This window comes from Microtus oregoni, unplaced genomic scaffold (genome assembly GCF_018167655.1).
Source record: "Microtus oregoni isolate MIOR12 unplaced genomic scaffold, Mior012 000048F_ref0000485, whole genome shotgun sequence".
Classification (NCBI taxonomy): Eukaryota; Metazoa; Chordata; class Mammalia; order Rodentia; family Cricetidae; genus Microtus; species Microtus oregoni.
In genome coordinates, this window is record NW_024543222.1 from 802,669 (window position 1) to 819,696 (window position 17,028).

Consider the following 17,028-nt stretch of genomic DNA (forward strand, 5'->3'; position numbering starts at 1 on the left):
ACACCTTTAACCCTCGGGAGGCAGAGGCAGGCGGATCTCTGTGAGTTTGAGGCCAGCCTGGTCTACAGAGTGAGTTCCAGGACAGGCTCTAGAGCTACAGAGAAACCCTGTCTCAAAAAACAAAAACAACAAAAAATTTTTGTCTGTGTATGTGTGTCCATGTCCAAAAAAGACCAGAAGAGAGTGCTGAGCCTTCGGGAGGCAGAGTTCCAGGAGATTATGAGCTGCCGGATGTGTGCGCGGGGAACTGAACTCGGGTGTTGCTGAAAGCCCAGCGTGCTCTTAGCTCCTGAGCCATCTTCCAGCACTCAGCACCTAGTAGGCCAGCAGCAGCTACTCCTTCCCTTAGGGCTCAAGCCTCTGTGGGTGCTAAGGTAGAGGGAGGACCAGCCCATAAGCCGCGAGCCACCTTTGGAATCAAATTCCCATCACTTGGGTGGTTCTGGTCATCAAGGCAGCGAGCGTCTCCGGCCCAAGCGCCACCTCGTTTCTCTTCCCTTTGGAGGGAATTAACACAGTTTTGACTGAACACAGCCCCAGGGCAGGACCATCCAGAGAGGCTGGGAATGGGCTGGAGTTTCCTGCTCAGATGGTGAAACTGTTGATCAAAGGGACACCTTTGTCTCCCAGAGATAAACCTCTGACATCCTGCCTGGAAGCCTGACCTGAAGGCTTGGCACTGAAGGGTGGTGGCTGGCGGCAGGGCCCTGGTGCAACTGTGTGGCGTCATTCTGCTGGTTCCCCTCAAGCCCAGCACACCCGCCCGCGGTCCCCCTGGGCAGCCCATCGCGGGAGTGGCACCTGAGCGCATCCAGCACGGTCCTGTACGCCTCGTTGCGGTGCTTCATGCCCACTAGGCTGGTGGTCCACTGCTGGAGGATACGCTTCTTCTCCACCACAATGGTGTCAATCTCAGTGGTGGCCTGCGGAGAGGGTGGGATGCAGACCCGGTGGACAATGGCAGCGGCCACCTTCTGCCGCCTGCCTCCCATCCACCTTAACTTTTTCATGTGCTTGTTTTGAGGCAGGGTTGTTTCCCTATGTAGACCAGGCTGGCCTAGAACTCAGAGGTCCACCTCTCTCTGCTGAGATTAAAGGTATTCATGGCCCATGCCTGGAACCTTAATTTTTCTCGATCACAAATCAGCAGAAGAGCAGCAGGAAATAGAGCATGGCTTTGACAAGGCCTGGCTCCTTTGTGGAGTCTCCAGGCAGTTTTTAGGGGCTTGGTACTGGGGGCTGAGGAAGAAGACTCTGTCAGATATGACAGAATGTCCACTCTACACCAATGCCAAGGCAGAACCTAGTGGATGTCATGGACGGGACTGAGGTCACCTAGGCAGGGAGATCACAGGGCCCACACCCCTGCCCCTGATCAGTTCTTGTCCAGGGAGGAGGTATTTGAGTTGAGAATGACCAGGGTCTGCAGGAGGGCATCTGGCTCGGAGAAGTGGGTCTCCCTGTGCTGGGGGCCAGGATGCAGAACTAGACTGGGGGGCAGGTGGAGAAAAAGTCCAGAGAGGACATGGAGGGTTCATTTCCGAGGAGGCCGGAGGTCAGCCTGAGGGGCCCTTCCTCAGGAGCCACCCACTGCCTTACTGAGGCAGTATGTCTCACAGCCTGGAGTGCTCTCATTGAGCTAGCTGATCAGAAACCCCAGGGATCTTCATATTTCTGTCTCCCCGGCGCTGAGATTGCAAGCGTGCCCCTCCACAGCCAGACTTTTATGAGTGCTGGGGATCAAATTCAAGTCCTCATGCCTAAGTGGCTTGGCATTTATTGCCTCAGCTGTCTCTCCTGGCCTCAGTCTGGCACTTTTACACACACACACACACACACACACGCACACACGCACACACACATGCAAGCACGCACATGTGCACACACACACTATGCACATGCCTGAGCACCACCTTAGGATGAAAGTCAAATAGTGGACGGATTAAGGGGGTCTGCACTGAGACGCTGACAGTCACAAGACGGGCCAGGCATCCTCCTGGGTCCTCCTTGGCAGTAACACGCCCACGACCACCTCCCAGTTTTTCACTGGTCCATCTGAGCCATGGCTATGTGTGTGTGCCTGTGGGCCCGCCAATGTCTGAATGCTGGGAAGGAGAATGGGGTGAGGACAGAGGCCAGGGGGGAAGGAAGGAACCCCGTTGGGCGTTCATCAGGAGTGCACGGTCATCTTCAGCTACAGAGCAAGTCTGATGCCAAATGAGACACACATGAGACCCTGTCTTAAAGGGAAGGGTCAGGAGGAGGGCCAGCACCGGTCATGGAGTAACCATGGCCACGGACATGGAAAGGGAGAGACAGCAGAAGGGACCCCTTGCCATTTTAGGGCAAAGCCGTAGGGACTCTCTGGCCTATCACCTTTGTCACACGCCTGCAGCACTCTGGATGAGCTGGTCTCTCCCAAACTCTCCTTGTCCCCGCTGGGGGCTCTAAGAGGTGACTGGGACTCTGCCCTCTGGTGTGAGCTGTGAGCCAGTGGAGGGCTTTAGTCTACAGAGTCCCTCTTGTCTAGGTCACACTTACTCCCCGTTCTCACTCGGGCTTGTCCTTGTGCTGGACCGTGAGCCAAGGCAGCTCTGCTCTCCATAAGGCAGTGCTGGCCCAGTTCCTCAGCGGCTGTAAGTGCCCCTCACCCTCCTTCCTGCTCTTGGAGGCTGTGCTTGGGTGCGTTTTTAATTTTGAGATAGGGTCTCAGGTACTCGGGTTTCTACATGGCTAAGGGGGGTCTCCAACCTCTGATCGCCCCGCCTCTGTCTCCCTGTGTTGGAAATACGTGTGCCACCAGGCAGGGCTCATGCAGTGCCCGGGATCAACCCCACGCCTGCCAACAAAGCTACGTGCCAGCCTGAGGACTCTGCTTGGTGCCAAGTGTAAAAAGACCTCTTCAGCCCTACACTAGGTACATGGTTTCCCTGTTTCTCCTGGTAACTCCTCCTCAGCACCCACCCATTTGGAGTCTTTGCTTGTTTGTTTGTCGAGACAGGGTTTCTCTGTAGCTCCAGCTGTCCAGGGACTCGCTCTATAGACCAGGATGGTCTCGAATCCATAGATCCACCTGCCTCTGCCTCTCAAGTGCCAGAATTAAAAGTGTGCACCACCACCACCTGGCTTTATTCTTTTTATTAATTTTATGTGTATGGGTGTTTTACCTTCGTGTATGTCTCTGCATGACCCATATGCCTGGTGCCAAAAGAAGGCAGAAGAGGTCACTGGTTTCCCTGGGACTAGAGTTAACAGATGGTGTGGGCCACCGTGTGGGTCCTGGGAATTGAACCCGGTTCTTCTGGAAGATCGGCCAGCATTCCTAACCACTGAGCCATCTCTCCAGGGTGTCCCTTCTTTAAATATCAGATTCCATCTGGAATTTATTTTATGGGGGCAAGATTTCTCCGAGTGGTTAACCGAGGTCCGTACACCACTGAACGCACGGTTCAGACCAAGTGGTTAACCAAGGGTCCATACACCACTGAACGCACGGTTCAGACCTCAGCTAATGAACGATCTGCTCGTTTTCTGTGTCGACCGGGCTGACTCAGTGCTCCCTGGCAGCGCCCTCGGCTTGCCCACCTGTTCCTGGGTCCGACAGCACCTTGCAGCAGGGCACCCATAGCTTTGTGGCATATAGTGACCTCTCTCCTGGTTTGCCAGGAACTCTCTACATCCTGAGAAGCCTTTGGTTCTGGTCAAACAGGACATCTGTACTCTTCCCTCCCAGAACAAGTCTTGGAGGCTCCCCGATTTATTACTCAGATAAACACAAGAATCACTTTGAGGATTTAAAAATGGCAGGTTCTGCTCAGACCTTTGGATCGGAACTCATGAACTCATGTGCCTGACAATTGGGCTCACAGGCTGGAGAGGGTAGGAGGAATCCCGAAGTGAATCCTCTCTCTCCTGTCCTCATTATAGCCTGCCTTCCCGCCTGGGCCATCCCTGTGCTGTGGACTCTCAGGTGGGGGGGTCGTCTCTACCCTTGGTCACAAGCCCCAGGGTGTGGCTCTGTCACTGTGACTCTCCCATTTTCCCTTCTGTGCAGAGCAGGGAGAAGGCACAGCCGGGGGACAATGCTGCCCATGCCAATGACCAGCCGGCTTTGACGTGCACGCCCCTGAGTAACTGCGGTACTGTTGGTGGCGGCAGCTTACAAACACGCTGGTACTGTCGGGTTGACTCTCCCAGGCCAGGGGTGGGCGACAAGGGGGCTTCTGCTCCCACTGGCTTCGGGGGTGCTCTTACCTCACTCACTGCTTTTCTGAGAATTCGGGTGTCCTCAGCCTGGGACAAGTACTGAGCCTCAAACAGGGAGATGTTTTCTTCCAGCTGGTGTGCCCTCTCGGTGAGCTGGTCCACGAACAGATCCTGGCAAAGAGAGAGGGGCTGTATGGAGCCATCCACAGCTGAGGGCAGCCCTTAGTGGAGGTTTCGCACGGCTTCCAGGGTTACCTGCTTTTTCTTCTCTATCTCGGCACGCATCTTCTCCGTCTCGGTCTTCTTCACCACCTGCTTCATCACACGGATGTCGTCGCGGACATCCTGGTCTATGTTCTGCATGTAGAAGAGGTGCAGAGCCAGGCTCTCCATCTCGGTCTGCAGGGCTGCCACTGTGGGGAAGGAGGCTGTCCAGCACTGCCCATGCGCTGGCTTAGGGTTTGGGGCCCTTGGGACAGCGCTCAGCCCTGCACCTTCCTCTGTGGAGGGATTGGAGATTCTTGTGACCCTGGCTGCCCCAAACTCACAGGGATCCACCTGCCTCCACTTCACAAGTGCTGGGATTACAGAACTGTGACACCAAGCCTGGACGGAGACAGATTCTTTTTGACTTTTGAGACAGAGTGTCTATATTCCAGGCTGGCCTCAAACTACTGGTCCTCTTGCCTCTGCCACCTCCCCAGGGCTAGGATTATAAGCACATACTACCACATCTACACTGGGGACTGCCTCTGTGTGTGTGTGTGTGTGTGTGTGTGTGTGTGTGTGTGTGTGTGAACCCACATGTTCACCTGTGTAGAAGCTAGAGATGGGGCCATTTGTCTTCCTCTACCACTCTCTACCTTACTGGTTTTTCTTCTTATTTTATGTGTATGGGTGCTATGCTTGCATGTATCTCTCCGTCTCTCTGTCTTTCTCTGTATGTGTATACCACTACATGCCTGCTGACCTCCTAGGCCAGAAGAGGGCACTACACTTCCTAGAACTGGATTCACAGATGGCTGTGAGCTGCCACGTGGGCACTGGGAATTGAACCTGGGTCCTCTGCAAGAGCAGCCAGTGCTCTTAACTGCCAAGCCGTCTCTCAGTCCCTACTTCATTGTTTAACAAGATTCCTCACAGAATCTGGAGCTGACTGATTTGGCAGCATGAGGATCTTCCTGTAGTGGATCCCACTGTGCCCAGGCTCTTAGGTGGGTACCTGGCACCCTGTCTCGGACCCTCAGGCTTGAACAGAGGGCACCTCACCCAGGAGCTGTCTTCCCAGCCTCTGTATGACCTATACACCACAAAGACTTACACTCTGCTGCAAAGGAACTCCTAATACAATCAGAGGGCACAAAGGAGCAAGAATACACGAAGCAGCCAGGCATTGTGGTGCGGTCTACGATCCCAACACTCAGGAAGCAGAGGCAGGAGGGTCACAAGTTCTAGGCCAGCCAGAGTAACACAGTGAGACCCTGTCTCAGGAAAGTCTATGTATTGATACACATTCTGTACCCACAAATCACCACACGCCCACCTCCTAGCACGTTCAGAGAATCGTGTCGGCCAAGGCCTTGTGCTCATCTCGCAGGATTCCTGCCAGTGTGAAGTGAGGCCCCCAAGCACAGCAGGACACAGTGCCTGTGGGTCCCCTCGGCGAAACTCACAGGGGAATGTGTGATGGTTGTTTGCTCTGGTTGGGGGTTAGTGTGCTGGAAAGCACTTTCTTAGTGTGCTTATGGCCCTGAGTCCCACTCCCCCACCCTACGCCACCCCCGCCTGCACTGCAAAAACAAACAAGTAAATGCCAGTGGTTAAAAAAAATATATATAAATATGGGGCTGGAGAGATGGCTCAGAGGTTGAGAGCACTGGCTATTCTTCCAGAGGTACCGAGTTCAATTCCCAGCCACCACATGGTGGCTCACAACCATCTGTAATGATATCTGGTGCCCTCTTCTGGCTTTCAGGCATACACTGTATTATACATAACAAATAAAGCTATATATATATATATATGTATATATATATATATATATCCACTTTCAAATACATAAAATTGTCAGCAGTTAAGAGCACTTACTGCTCTTGCAGAGGACCTGGGTTCAGTTTCCACCACCCACATGGCAGCTCACAACTACCTGTAACCCCAGTTCCAGGGGACCCAATACCCTTTTCTCACTTCTATGGGCACCAGGTATGCACACGGCTCACATACATACATGCAGGCAAAGCACTCATACCCAAGGCAGGGCGCAGTGCACTTAGGAGGCAGAGGCAGGCAGAGTTCCAGGTCTACCTAGTGAGTTCCAGGTCAGCCAGGGCTGCACAGTAGGACTCCGTCTCAAAACCAAACCAAACCACCCATACTCATAAAATAGAAACCAATCTTTTGAAAATAAGATGATTTTTAAAAATGGATGGAGAGACAGACAGATTTGTGTGCTAGCACAGAACACTGCCGGTTCAAATGAAGACGGGTCTACTAGAGAGAAAAGAAAGCCTTGAACTAGAACACAGAGCATTCCGTCACCCTGGCTCTAGGCCGGGTCTCCCGGGGAGGAGGACGGAAGCAGGGAGCCAGGCGGGAATGGAACGTTCCAGGACGATTCAGTTCCATGCTTTCTCTAGCAGCTGGTGGTTTTGTTGTTGTTGTTGTTGTTATTGTTGTAAGTTTTAGTCAGTTGCCTGCCGAGAGCCTGGTGTGGTTTTCCTCCTTCACCACACTTTTCAGAGCTTCATGGTAGTTGAGCTCTGACCCGTGGAGTCACCGCTGTCAGCATGGTGTGGGAGTGTTTCACCTGCGACATCTTTTTCTTCTGTTCTCCCTACCTTCTGTCCACTTGAAGGAGCTCATGTTCACGGGCTTCCCACTCCCCTGCCCATCTTTTTTTTCCCCCCTCTGATTGCTTTGGGGGCAGTTGCTGTGCAGTGAGCTTGCCTGGCTCACTTCATTCTTTGAAGTGATAGTGGTAGGTGGAGGCAGGTCACACTTGACCTGGGGGCAGGTGCTGCCTGACCGCACCCTGAAACATGGCTTCCTCTGAGCACAAGGTCTTTACAGAGGCTGTCAAGATTAAATGTGGCCACTATGGTGGCCTACGCTTTTCTGAAGAGGAGATCAGGACATAGGAATGACCACATGGGAACATGGAGAGAAAACTCCGTCTACCACTGAAGACAGGGGGGCCTGGGAGCCCCGACTGCCCTGCAAGGAGGTGAAGACCTAACCTCATCCGGGGATTCAGCGAGGCGGCTGAAGCAGGCTACCCCCCCGCCCCCCCCCCCCCACACACACACTGAGCAAGCAAGGGTGTATGTTACACGCTTCCCTAAGCACGCCAAGGTCCACTTGTCTTTGCCAGGTGAGTGACCAGAGTCAGTATCTCAGCTATTCTTCGAACTTTTCGTTCCTTTGAGAATTAGCGGACATAAATTGGTTTCATAGCTTAATTTCCAGGGACCCGTTTTCTTTCTCCGCAGAGCTTGCTTGTCTCCTGGGGTGTTTGTCTTTTGTTGGCTGGCTCATGGAAGTGACGAGAACACCTTGGGTCATAAAGACACAGAGGGCAGAATTCTTGCATAGCTCCCTCCACTTTGCCCCTTGGTGTAATCGTTTATTATATCAAAGGGGAGATGAGATGGTGGCCCAGCCCTTCAGGGAGCTTTTCAAGGCAGAGAAGCCATCTACACTGTGAGCCATGGCAGATGGGCGCCTGGCAGCATGATGCTCCTGGCTCTGTGGCTATGGGGCCTCACAGCAGGCATGTGGCAGGGCTGGGCCGGCAATGTGTGCCTTCAGCATGCACCAGGGTCTACAGTGATGGCAAGCGAGGCCTTGGTTTCAATGCCACACTCTGCCTTGGTTGTTTTCTCTTGATTTGGAGGTAGTAGGTCAGTAGGCAGGGGTTCTCGATAAACACTGTGGGTTGAAGGTGTCCCCTAAAATACCATTGCAGGAAGCCTGATCCCAAGTGCGGCAGTGCAGGGAGCTGGGGACAGATGGGACACCCAGGCTGTGAGGGAATTAGCGACTTGAGCCTGCGTGCCTCCCTCCTGTCCTCTCCCGTCTCTGATCTTCAGCCATTAGATGGCGCTCCACGAGACATATGTTAGCCCTTCCACACCGGACGTCTTGTTTCCCAGGATCTTGTGACAGATCCCGGTATGCATGAAGGCCCGGGTGTGATCTCCAGCACTGCACACGCACTGCACACGCACTGTATGTAGTGGCACACGCAGGTGAGACCAGCACAGGGGAGGTGGAAGCAGGAGGGTCAGAAGTTCAAGGTCACCCTATAGAACAAATCCAAGGCCAGTCTGGGCTACCTGACACACCGCCTCCAAAAATTAAAAAGCAAAACAAACAAAATACTGTTCACGACCAGAGTCCCAGTGGGATTATGTAATAGAAGCATCCAGACAGAAGCCTGGAGTCCCCACCCGCATTCCCAGCGTTGAAAATAAACATGGCGGGGACAGACACCAAGCGCAACACCTGCTTTTCCTCGTTTGCTTTCGGAACATTTCTGCTATCATTTCAGTAACAGAATGGATAAAGAAAGTGGGAAACGCCAAAACACATAGAGAACAAATCTGGGCACCGGGAAGAGGGTCACTGCTCACTGTCCTGTGTCCTCTGTTGTCTGCTCGGTGAGGGTGGTGTGTGCCTTCAGTGGGGACACTGCTTATGATATGCACAGCCGTCCCTCCACCCCGCACATCTCACGTGATCCCAAGCGACCTGGCTTTCTGCTCAGCTGTCGCCCAGACCCTTTGGCTACTGCTGTCTGCGGGTTTTGCCCTGATCCCTCTTGTGCCCCCATCTCTGAGCTCCACACACCTGTTCTGCATCCTCTGGACTCATCTTTTGGGACTCTGCGGCCCCTCCACACTTCTGGCTTGGAATCTCTACACATGACCCCTGTTAGTCTCAGCCTTTTGTGCCACAGCTGGGCCCTCTCCTAAAAAAGGTGGGGACCCCTCCTAGACATGGAATTGCCTTGCTGGTATCCTCAACAATGTGTGAACACAAGCTTAGGGGACAGCCATGGGAAGGATGGCCCTGAGTCTCGGGTTCACGGGATGCCTTACGCCTCCTTCGTTCCTCGTTGGCAGTCATGCAGGTCTTGTTATAGAGGGCCCTGGTGGTCTGCAGCTCCTCCTCTCTCTGCCGCCTCTCACATGCGGCCAGAGAGTGGCGGTCATGACTTTTCTCCAGCTGCATCTGCAGGCGGGCCAAGTGCTGCTGGACCCCATAGAGGTTCACGCCCAGCTCCTGCCTCTGGACTCGGGCTTGCTTGGTGGCCACATCCTGTACCGGAGAAAGAAATAGGATTGAGGCAGGCCCATGGGTGCCCACGGGGCTGGGAGGAAGACAGGGACCCATACACACCAGCTCTTGGATGTCCAGCTTCATTTTGTCTATCTGCCGGTTGAGGTAGCTCTTCAGAGCCTCCTGGAATCTGATCATCAGGGGCTAAGACAACAGAAAACCACAGCAGACAGTCACTCTCAATGTCCCAAGCAGTGCTCAGCCTGGTGGGGTGGGGGGGGGGGAGCAGTGGCTGGCTGGCACTGGCTCTGTCTCTCTCCGTGGGGATGGGAGTGGATGGGTGGAGGTTGTATAGGCAGACAGAGATGATTTCCCAACCCCGACTCTTACTGTGGAAGCCACAAATTCTGGGAATCTCATGGCCCGTGCCAGACACTGCAGTGATTTGGTGGAAATACTGGTGAAGTGAGGGGGTTCGTCCAGACTGACCAGGGGACAGTACGCATGAGAAGCGGCAACCATCACACCGGTGTCAAGTGGGACTCAGAGGATTTGCTCAGTGCACCCTGGGCTCCTTCTGAGCACCCTGGAGCACTGCAGCTCTCCCAGGGTAGCAAATCAAATCTGCCTTTCTCCCGTGCTGCGGCTCTGGCTCTGACAAGGACCCTCGGTGTGATGGCCACAGTTAAGGCTACAGTTAGGGGTGTGGGGGAAGAGATGTGACCCCTGCCTCCCTCCAGCATCTTGCATAGTCTGGGTACATTTTTGGTCATCAGGACAAAGAAATGGCTAGAGGCCAGAGATTTGGCTCAGTGTCCTACAGTGTCCAGATTCCTCACAGGGGACAACAAGTCCTTAAACACAAACACACACACGAAACAAACCAAACAAAACACCCAGCAGAGTCGAGGGCGGTGTCCTGGCTCGTTTTCTGTCAGCTTGACAAAAGCTATCTGCTGAGAAGAGGGAGCCTTCATTGAGAAAGTACCACCGCTAGACTGGCTTGTGGCAAGCCTGGGGGACTTTTCCTTGATCAGTGATGGATGTGGGAGGGCCCAGCCCACAGTGGATGGTGCCACCCCCTGGGCACGTGGTTCTGGGGTATTTAAGAGAGAAAACTGAGCAAGTCATGGTGAGCAAACCCGTAAGGAGCGCCCTTCCAAGGCCTCTGCTGAGTCCTTGCCTCCTGATTCCTGCCTGGAGTTCCTGCCCTGACTTCCCTTCATTCTGAACTATAACTCGCAGCAGAAATAAACCCCGTTCCTCCCCAGGTGCTTTTGGTCATGGTGTTTATCACAGGAAGACAAAGTAGGAGGCCTAACTGATGCGCAAAGAGCCTGAGAGGGCAGATAGCACTGGACGCCTGGGTGTGTGCAGAGAAGGCCCAGGTGATTTTCCCCCACACAGGGCCAAAGCAAAACCCAAGGACATGTCCTTACATGGTCTGGGTCCAGAACCACCAGTTGGGTACTCTCGTCGTCTGCCTCCTCACTCCCTTCGGACGCTGCTCTTTCCACCAGGGCCTCTTCCTCGGGGCTGAGGGGCTGGACATGGTCTAGAAACTGTATTCGGGTTTCTTCCCGGGGGCGAGGCTGTGCTGTAGGAACAAAAGTCACGAAGACTTGATCTTTGCATTCTGAGGGGAGTGGGCATCAAGGTCCCACCCTCGCAGGACCTACTGAAAATCAGAAACTCGAGCCTTCCAGTGGCAAAGTCCTCAGGCTTAGCCATGGTGCCAACCCTCACTGACTCAAGATGGTCCACAGATAGAGCCACATTCTAGCAGTGGGCAAGACGGCAACTTACAAGTGACGCACGCACGGAAAGGAAGGTGGCTCCTTACTGTGGGGCACTTGAGCTTAAAAATAATAAGAATGGGGGAGATGGCGCAGAGGTTAACATGGCTGCTGCTCACAGTATTTCTAATAGCCAGAACCTGGAAGCAAGCTAGATGCTCTGGAACCTAAGGACAGATAAAGAAAATGTGGTACATTTACACAATGAAGTACTACACAGTGGTTAAAAAAAAAAAAAGACATCTTGAAATTTGCAGGCAAATGGATGGATCTAGAAAAAAACATATTGAGTGAGGTAACCCAGACCCAGAAAGGCAAATATAATATGTACTCACTCATAAGTGGCTTCTAGACATAAAACAAAGAAAAACCAGCCTACAATCCACAACCCCAGAGAACCCAGACAAAAAAGAGGACCCTAAGAGAGACATACAGGGATCTACTTAGGAAGGAGAAAAAGATCTCCTGAGTAAATTGAGAGTGTGGTGGTCGTGGGAGAGGGTAGAAGGGGAGGGGGATGAAGGGAGGGTAATGGAGAGAAATGTATAGCTCAATAAAAACAATAAAAAAAATGCTTGTAGCTCTTCCAGGGGGCAGTTTACACCTGTCTCTAATTCCAGCTAAAGGGATCTAATGCCTTCTGGCCTCTATGAGTACTGCACTCATGAGACCTATGCCCACACACACACAGAAGCTTAATAAAAAGTCAAAAAAAAAATGAAAAAGAAATGAAATTATAAACTAGGTCACAGAGACCCATGTTCTATCTTCTGTTGTGTGTGATTATTTATTCTGATACAGGGTCTCACTATGTAGCCCTAGCTGGCCTAGAACTCATCATGTAGACCAGGCTAGCTTTGAACTCACAGATCTGCCTGCCTCTAGCTCCCAAGCACTGTGGAGCTTAAACTATATTACTTAAATCACTGCTTGGCTCACTAGCTCTAGCTGCTTATTGGCTAACTCTTACATCTTAATTTAACCCATCTCCATTAATCTGTGCATCACCACAAGATAGTGGCCTCCCAGCAAAGTTTCAGCACACCTGTCTCCGGCAGCGGCTCCATGGTTTCTCTTTGACTCTGTCTCCCAGTATTCAGTTAAGTTCTCCCTGACTAACTCTGCTCTGCCCTATCAGGCCAAGCTAGTGTTTTTTATTAATCAAAGGTATTCACAGCATACGGAGGGGAATCCAACATCACTTGTCTCCTGCTTGTCTAGTCTGGAAACAGTGTATTTTGTCAGTGGTCAAGGCAGGGGCAGTTCGTTGCCCAAAGGCCAGTTTTGCCAAGAATAAAACAAGCTTCAAGTGGAGTGTCTTTGGTGCTCAGCATTCTCCCGGGAATAGATTGGTGCTGCCAGAAGCAATTGTGTCTCATGTCAAAAGAATCCTAAATTATTTAAATGCTATATTTTAGAGCTCTTTGAAGTGTTTGAAGATTACCTGTCTATGCGGAATACAATCTCTATGCAGCTAAAGAACCTGATTAGTCTAACTATAAGTATGACAAGCATGGATGACTATTGACCTGTAATTTTAAATACCTATATAGTTTAAAGACTAAGGCTTATTTTTAAAAAAAATTAAACAATCTTTAAACAAATGTGCAGCAAATGAGGACAATGACCTCAAAATGTAAACAATGTATAAGTATCTTGATCCAAGGTAGAAATGTATAATGCACTCTGATAAATACATCCTAAAATTGCATCAATATACAAAGTATCTTAAGCAGAGGTAGAAACATGCATGTATACCATATGACAAAATAACTTTGCATAGGTGTGCAGATATAGTAGACAGAAATAGGAGCATATTCAATATAACAAATAAAATCTGAATTTGTGTCAATAAGAATCTATAACAATTGAAGTTTTCTATAATTAAGCTCACAAGTACTCTCACTATTACTATTATTTTTAGTGTAAGCTCACACTAATCTACCTATTATCCTGTCCCATCCATTCTTCCTCCCCTTTCTTAAAAAAGAGATCCCTGAGCTTACTTCATTTCCACCTCAATCCTATACCAATTATAACTAGCCCCTAATAATGTCCCTAGCCCTGAGGACAAATTTTGTTGGGAGAGGGGACGTCATCTTCTAGAATTACTTTCAGCTGTCATGGGGTTCAATGTTCTTTCTATGGGATCCTGTAAAAACTAAAATGATGGTTAAGTTTGAAGATTATTGTCTGGTGTAATTGTAGATATTCTCTGAGTAGTTGGTAGGGTTTTTCTGAGGTTCTTAGTTGAAGTTCTGGCTAGAACGTTGTAAGAAGGTGCAGCATCTCAGCTAACCAAGTTGGAATCACCTTGAGCAGTTTGCAACCTAAAACCTGATCTTAGGGTGGTGCTGTCAGCATGACAACATCATATCAACCAGGTGGAGTCGCTGTTGTGGGGCCCCATCTTCTTCCTGGAGACTTCAAAGATTACTGCAAGAAAATTTATTGTTCATTGTGCAAAGCTTACACACTATTGATCCAGATACTATTCAATGAAAGGTACCGTAGAGACAATAATAGGTATGGGGAGAAGTCAAATTTTTTGAAAGCAGAATAGTCCCTATTCTTCTTTCTGTCCCCTACCAGGTGGCTCCTGATATGGGACAGAAACTCTGAATTTTTCTTTTAATAACATGCTTGGATTTATAGAAGGACAGAGCCACAGTCCAACTCCAAAGCCAGTTTTGATTTTTAATAAATGACGACTGTTATTATATGTGTGTCAATAAGACCTTACCCTGCAGAGGATATTGGTATTATAAGTCAGAGTTAGACAAACGTACGCTCAGTCAGGTGCTGGGACCTCATTGGTTCTGAAATAAGCACTGAATGGATTTCCAGGTCCTTATCTGCACACTGGATTGGTGTGAGGACTGGCTGCCATAGCACAGTAAGCGCCCCATAAAGCTATCCATGGCCGCTGAGCATACGTTTGTCATCGGCCTCTTGGCTGCAGGGAAACGAGGTGGCAGGCGTGTGCCCAGCGGCCTCACCCACACAGAAGGGAAGGTGGACTGGCTGAGCTGTTGCCAGGACAACCAGAGCAGATGCATCGTACCTGACTCTTGCCCAGGAACTTCCTCTGTGTCCGGCTGGAAATCGATATCCGAGGAAGTCAGGCTTCCCATGATGCTCAGTCTGAAGCGATGGCGTGCTCCCATAGGAAAGGCTCTTTGAGGGGCCGCTGAGGGGCTAGGCTACAGATGGAAGAACGGGAACGAATTAACGAGAGCTGCCGTGGTATGGAGAGGGTTTAATTGTGTCCCCTCCTGAGCACAGTTCTTTGACCTGGAAAGATGCTCTGCTCTGCTGGCCAGATGCCAGAGGTTGGGAAGCATGCCTTGAACACACTTTTCACAGGAGCGTGGCTCCGTCCCTGAACACCTCCTCACAGGAGCGTGGCTCCGCCCTCTGAGCTTCCAGCAGGGGCCTCACAGGGGATTGCTTTTCTCTTCTCTCTTCCACTAGACACCTTCCCTTGATACAGATGTTTGGCTTCTCCCCCACTTGAGACAACCTCCCGAGTGCTGAATTCCAGGCCTGCCCTTTCATCCCCGGCTTTATTTTTAGCCTTTGAAGGTACTGCTGCAGTCACCGAGATGGGCTCTCCTTACTGCTGCTGCTGCTGGGGTAAATGCTGGCTCAGAAACTAGTGAGACAGGGTGTCGCTACTCTGCTTACGGAGAACAAGGGTACCACTATCATCTCTGGCCACCAGCCCCATGTCCCCACGAAGTAGGGGAGGCGAAACAGATACACAGAAGCTAAGGGTTCATGTACGTGTGCACGTCACCCACAGGCAGGCTCAAGGCTCTCGGCCTCGATTCCAGCCCGCTGCCCTTCCCACTGTACCCTCTTCAGTGGATTCTGCAAATTGGTTCTGAGGCACCCGGATCCCAAGGGACACTGTGGAGGGCAGGAGGCCAAAGCTTCCAGGAAGGGTTCCTCATCAAATGGGGTGTCTATACATACACTGACCTCCCACAATTCCTCCCACCCCCTGCATTTCTGCAGGCCGAGCGTTGGCAGAAGGGAAGCAGGGCTCTCTTAGGATGTGTCCCTGCCTTCTTGTTGATCTTTGACACCTTCATTCAGTGAATTTTCCAGAAGCTGGACCCCAGGGTAGAGACAGGATAAACAGAAGAAGTGACTCCTAAGTCCCCCAGTCCCCCACGCAAAGGGGAAGGCATTGCTCAGCTGTTGCTCTCCTAGTCAAATTCACAAAATGCGGGTTGGGTTTTTTGTTTTGTTGATTTGCCAGGCTGGCATTTGAAGCCAGGCCCTCCCAGTGGCCTGGCAGGCACTGTACCATGGAACCACAACACAACCTCTAAGAGTGGGTCTAATCATAAAGCATAACGAGGGTTCGTCAAACATGGAACCCTGCTGTCCTCCAAACTAAGGAGCTCTCGTGGGGCTGGGGAGGAGCCAAGCCCATTGCTTCACGGTTTGACGGTGGTTTCAGAGCTAACGCTGCTATTAACCTCAATAGCGGTGAGGTCCTGGGCAAGGAAGCTCCTTTTCCTCTCAGCTTCTTTTTTATTTTTTAAATATTTATTTATTTATTGTGTATACAGTGTTCTGTCTGCAGGCGAGAAGGGGGCGCCAGATCTCATTACAGATGGTTGTGAGCCACCATGCGGTTGCTGGGAATTGAACTCAGGACCTCTGGAAGAGCAGTCAGTGCTCTCAACCTCTGAGCCATCTCTCCAGCCCCCCAGCTTCTTTTTTAGTAATTTAAAATGTGGGTGTTTCCCCTGCATGTATGCATGTCTATGCATACGTGTGTGTAGTGCCCATGGTGGCCAGAGGAGGGCACCAGATCCCCCTGGAACCTGAGTTACAGGTGGCTATGAGCTACCATGTGGGTGCTGGGAAACTGAACCAGGGTCTTCTGTGAGAGCAGCTCTAACCACTGACCCATCTCTCCACTCCACCTTCCAGTTTCTTCATCTGCACAGCCAAAGACAACAAGGGCTCCCACCCCCCAGGGCCGTGGTCTGGATCCAACAGTACAGACACGGGCATCCGTGGATAGCACCCAGCGCAGCCTGGGCGGATGGGATGCAGAGAAGGTGTCTCATCCTCTTCCCTGCCCTCTCTGCTTCCAGAGCAATTCACACCAGGTGGGAGTGGGCCAGGAGAGAGGCTGAAGTGGGCGGGAATGGCAGAGTTCAGAGGGGTGGAGTCTGTGGGAGGTTGGATCACATTAATAACCACAGACGACAGGGCCAGGTCTCTCGGCATCCAGGTCAGGGGAGGCTCTCCTATTCAGCACTGAGGTCAGGGGTTGTTGACACTGATGAACGCTTGTACATGTGTGTGCACGCCTGTAAACACTGCCTCACATGTACATCTCCACACGTGTCCGCGTCCAGGGCGTAGATGGGGGAGACCTGGGGACAGGGACACTCCAGGGCTCCCATACACAGATCTTGGGTTCTGATTTTTCTGGGGCTCCCGCAGAAGCCTCCGATTCTAGGTCCTGAAACTTGGTGTCGAAGAACAGTGCAGGGCACGGGGTGTGGTGGGTGGGGTGGGCGCCCAGAGGTCGTGAGACCCAGAGTAAAAGTGCGCCCATGGGCCGAGAGGACCGTTGGAGCATGAAAACACGAACACAATAGTGGAATATTACCCGGTGCACGAAGTCTGTGCCGGCAGCAACGCGTCAGCGATGCACCAGAGGTTTGATTACAAGTGAGATACTGAACCTGTGTTCCCCCCCCCCCACCACCACCAC

General features: G+C 51.6%; 1 protein-coding gene across 2 annotated transcripts in view; it reads right to left on the reverse strand.

Annotated features, from left to right (window-relative positions):
* The window catches only part of Ccdc40 (coiled-coil domain containing 40), a 47,199-nt gene that overhangs the window by 22,838 nt on the left and 7,333 nt on the right, over nt 1-17,028 (reverse strand). For both annotated transcript variants that reach the window (XM_041635911.1, XM_041635909.1), the window contains exons 4-10: nt 14,347-14,485; nt 10,926-11,083; nt 9,607-9,690; nt 9,306-9,525; nt 4,462-4,619; nt 4,255-4,377; nt 802-923 (exon numbers count right to left, since the gene is read on the reverse strand). In XM_041635911.1, the coding sequence (XP_041491845.1) occupies nt 802-923; nt 4,255-4,377; nt 4,462-4,619; nt 9,306-9,525; nt 9,607-9,690; nt 10,926-11,083; nt 14,347-14,485 (1,004 nt within the window). The remainder of the gene's footprint in view (nt 1-801; nt 924-4,254; nt 4,378-4,461; nt 4,620-9,305; nt 9,526-9,606; nt 9,691-10,925; nt 11,084-14,346; nt 14,486-17,028) is intronic.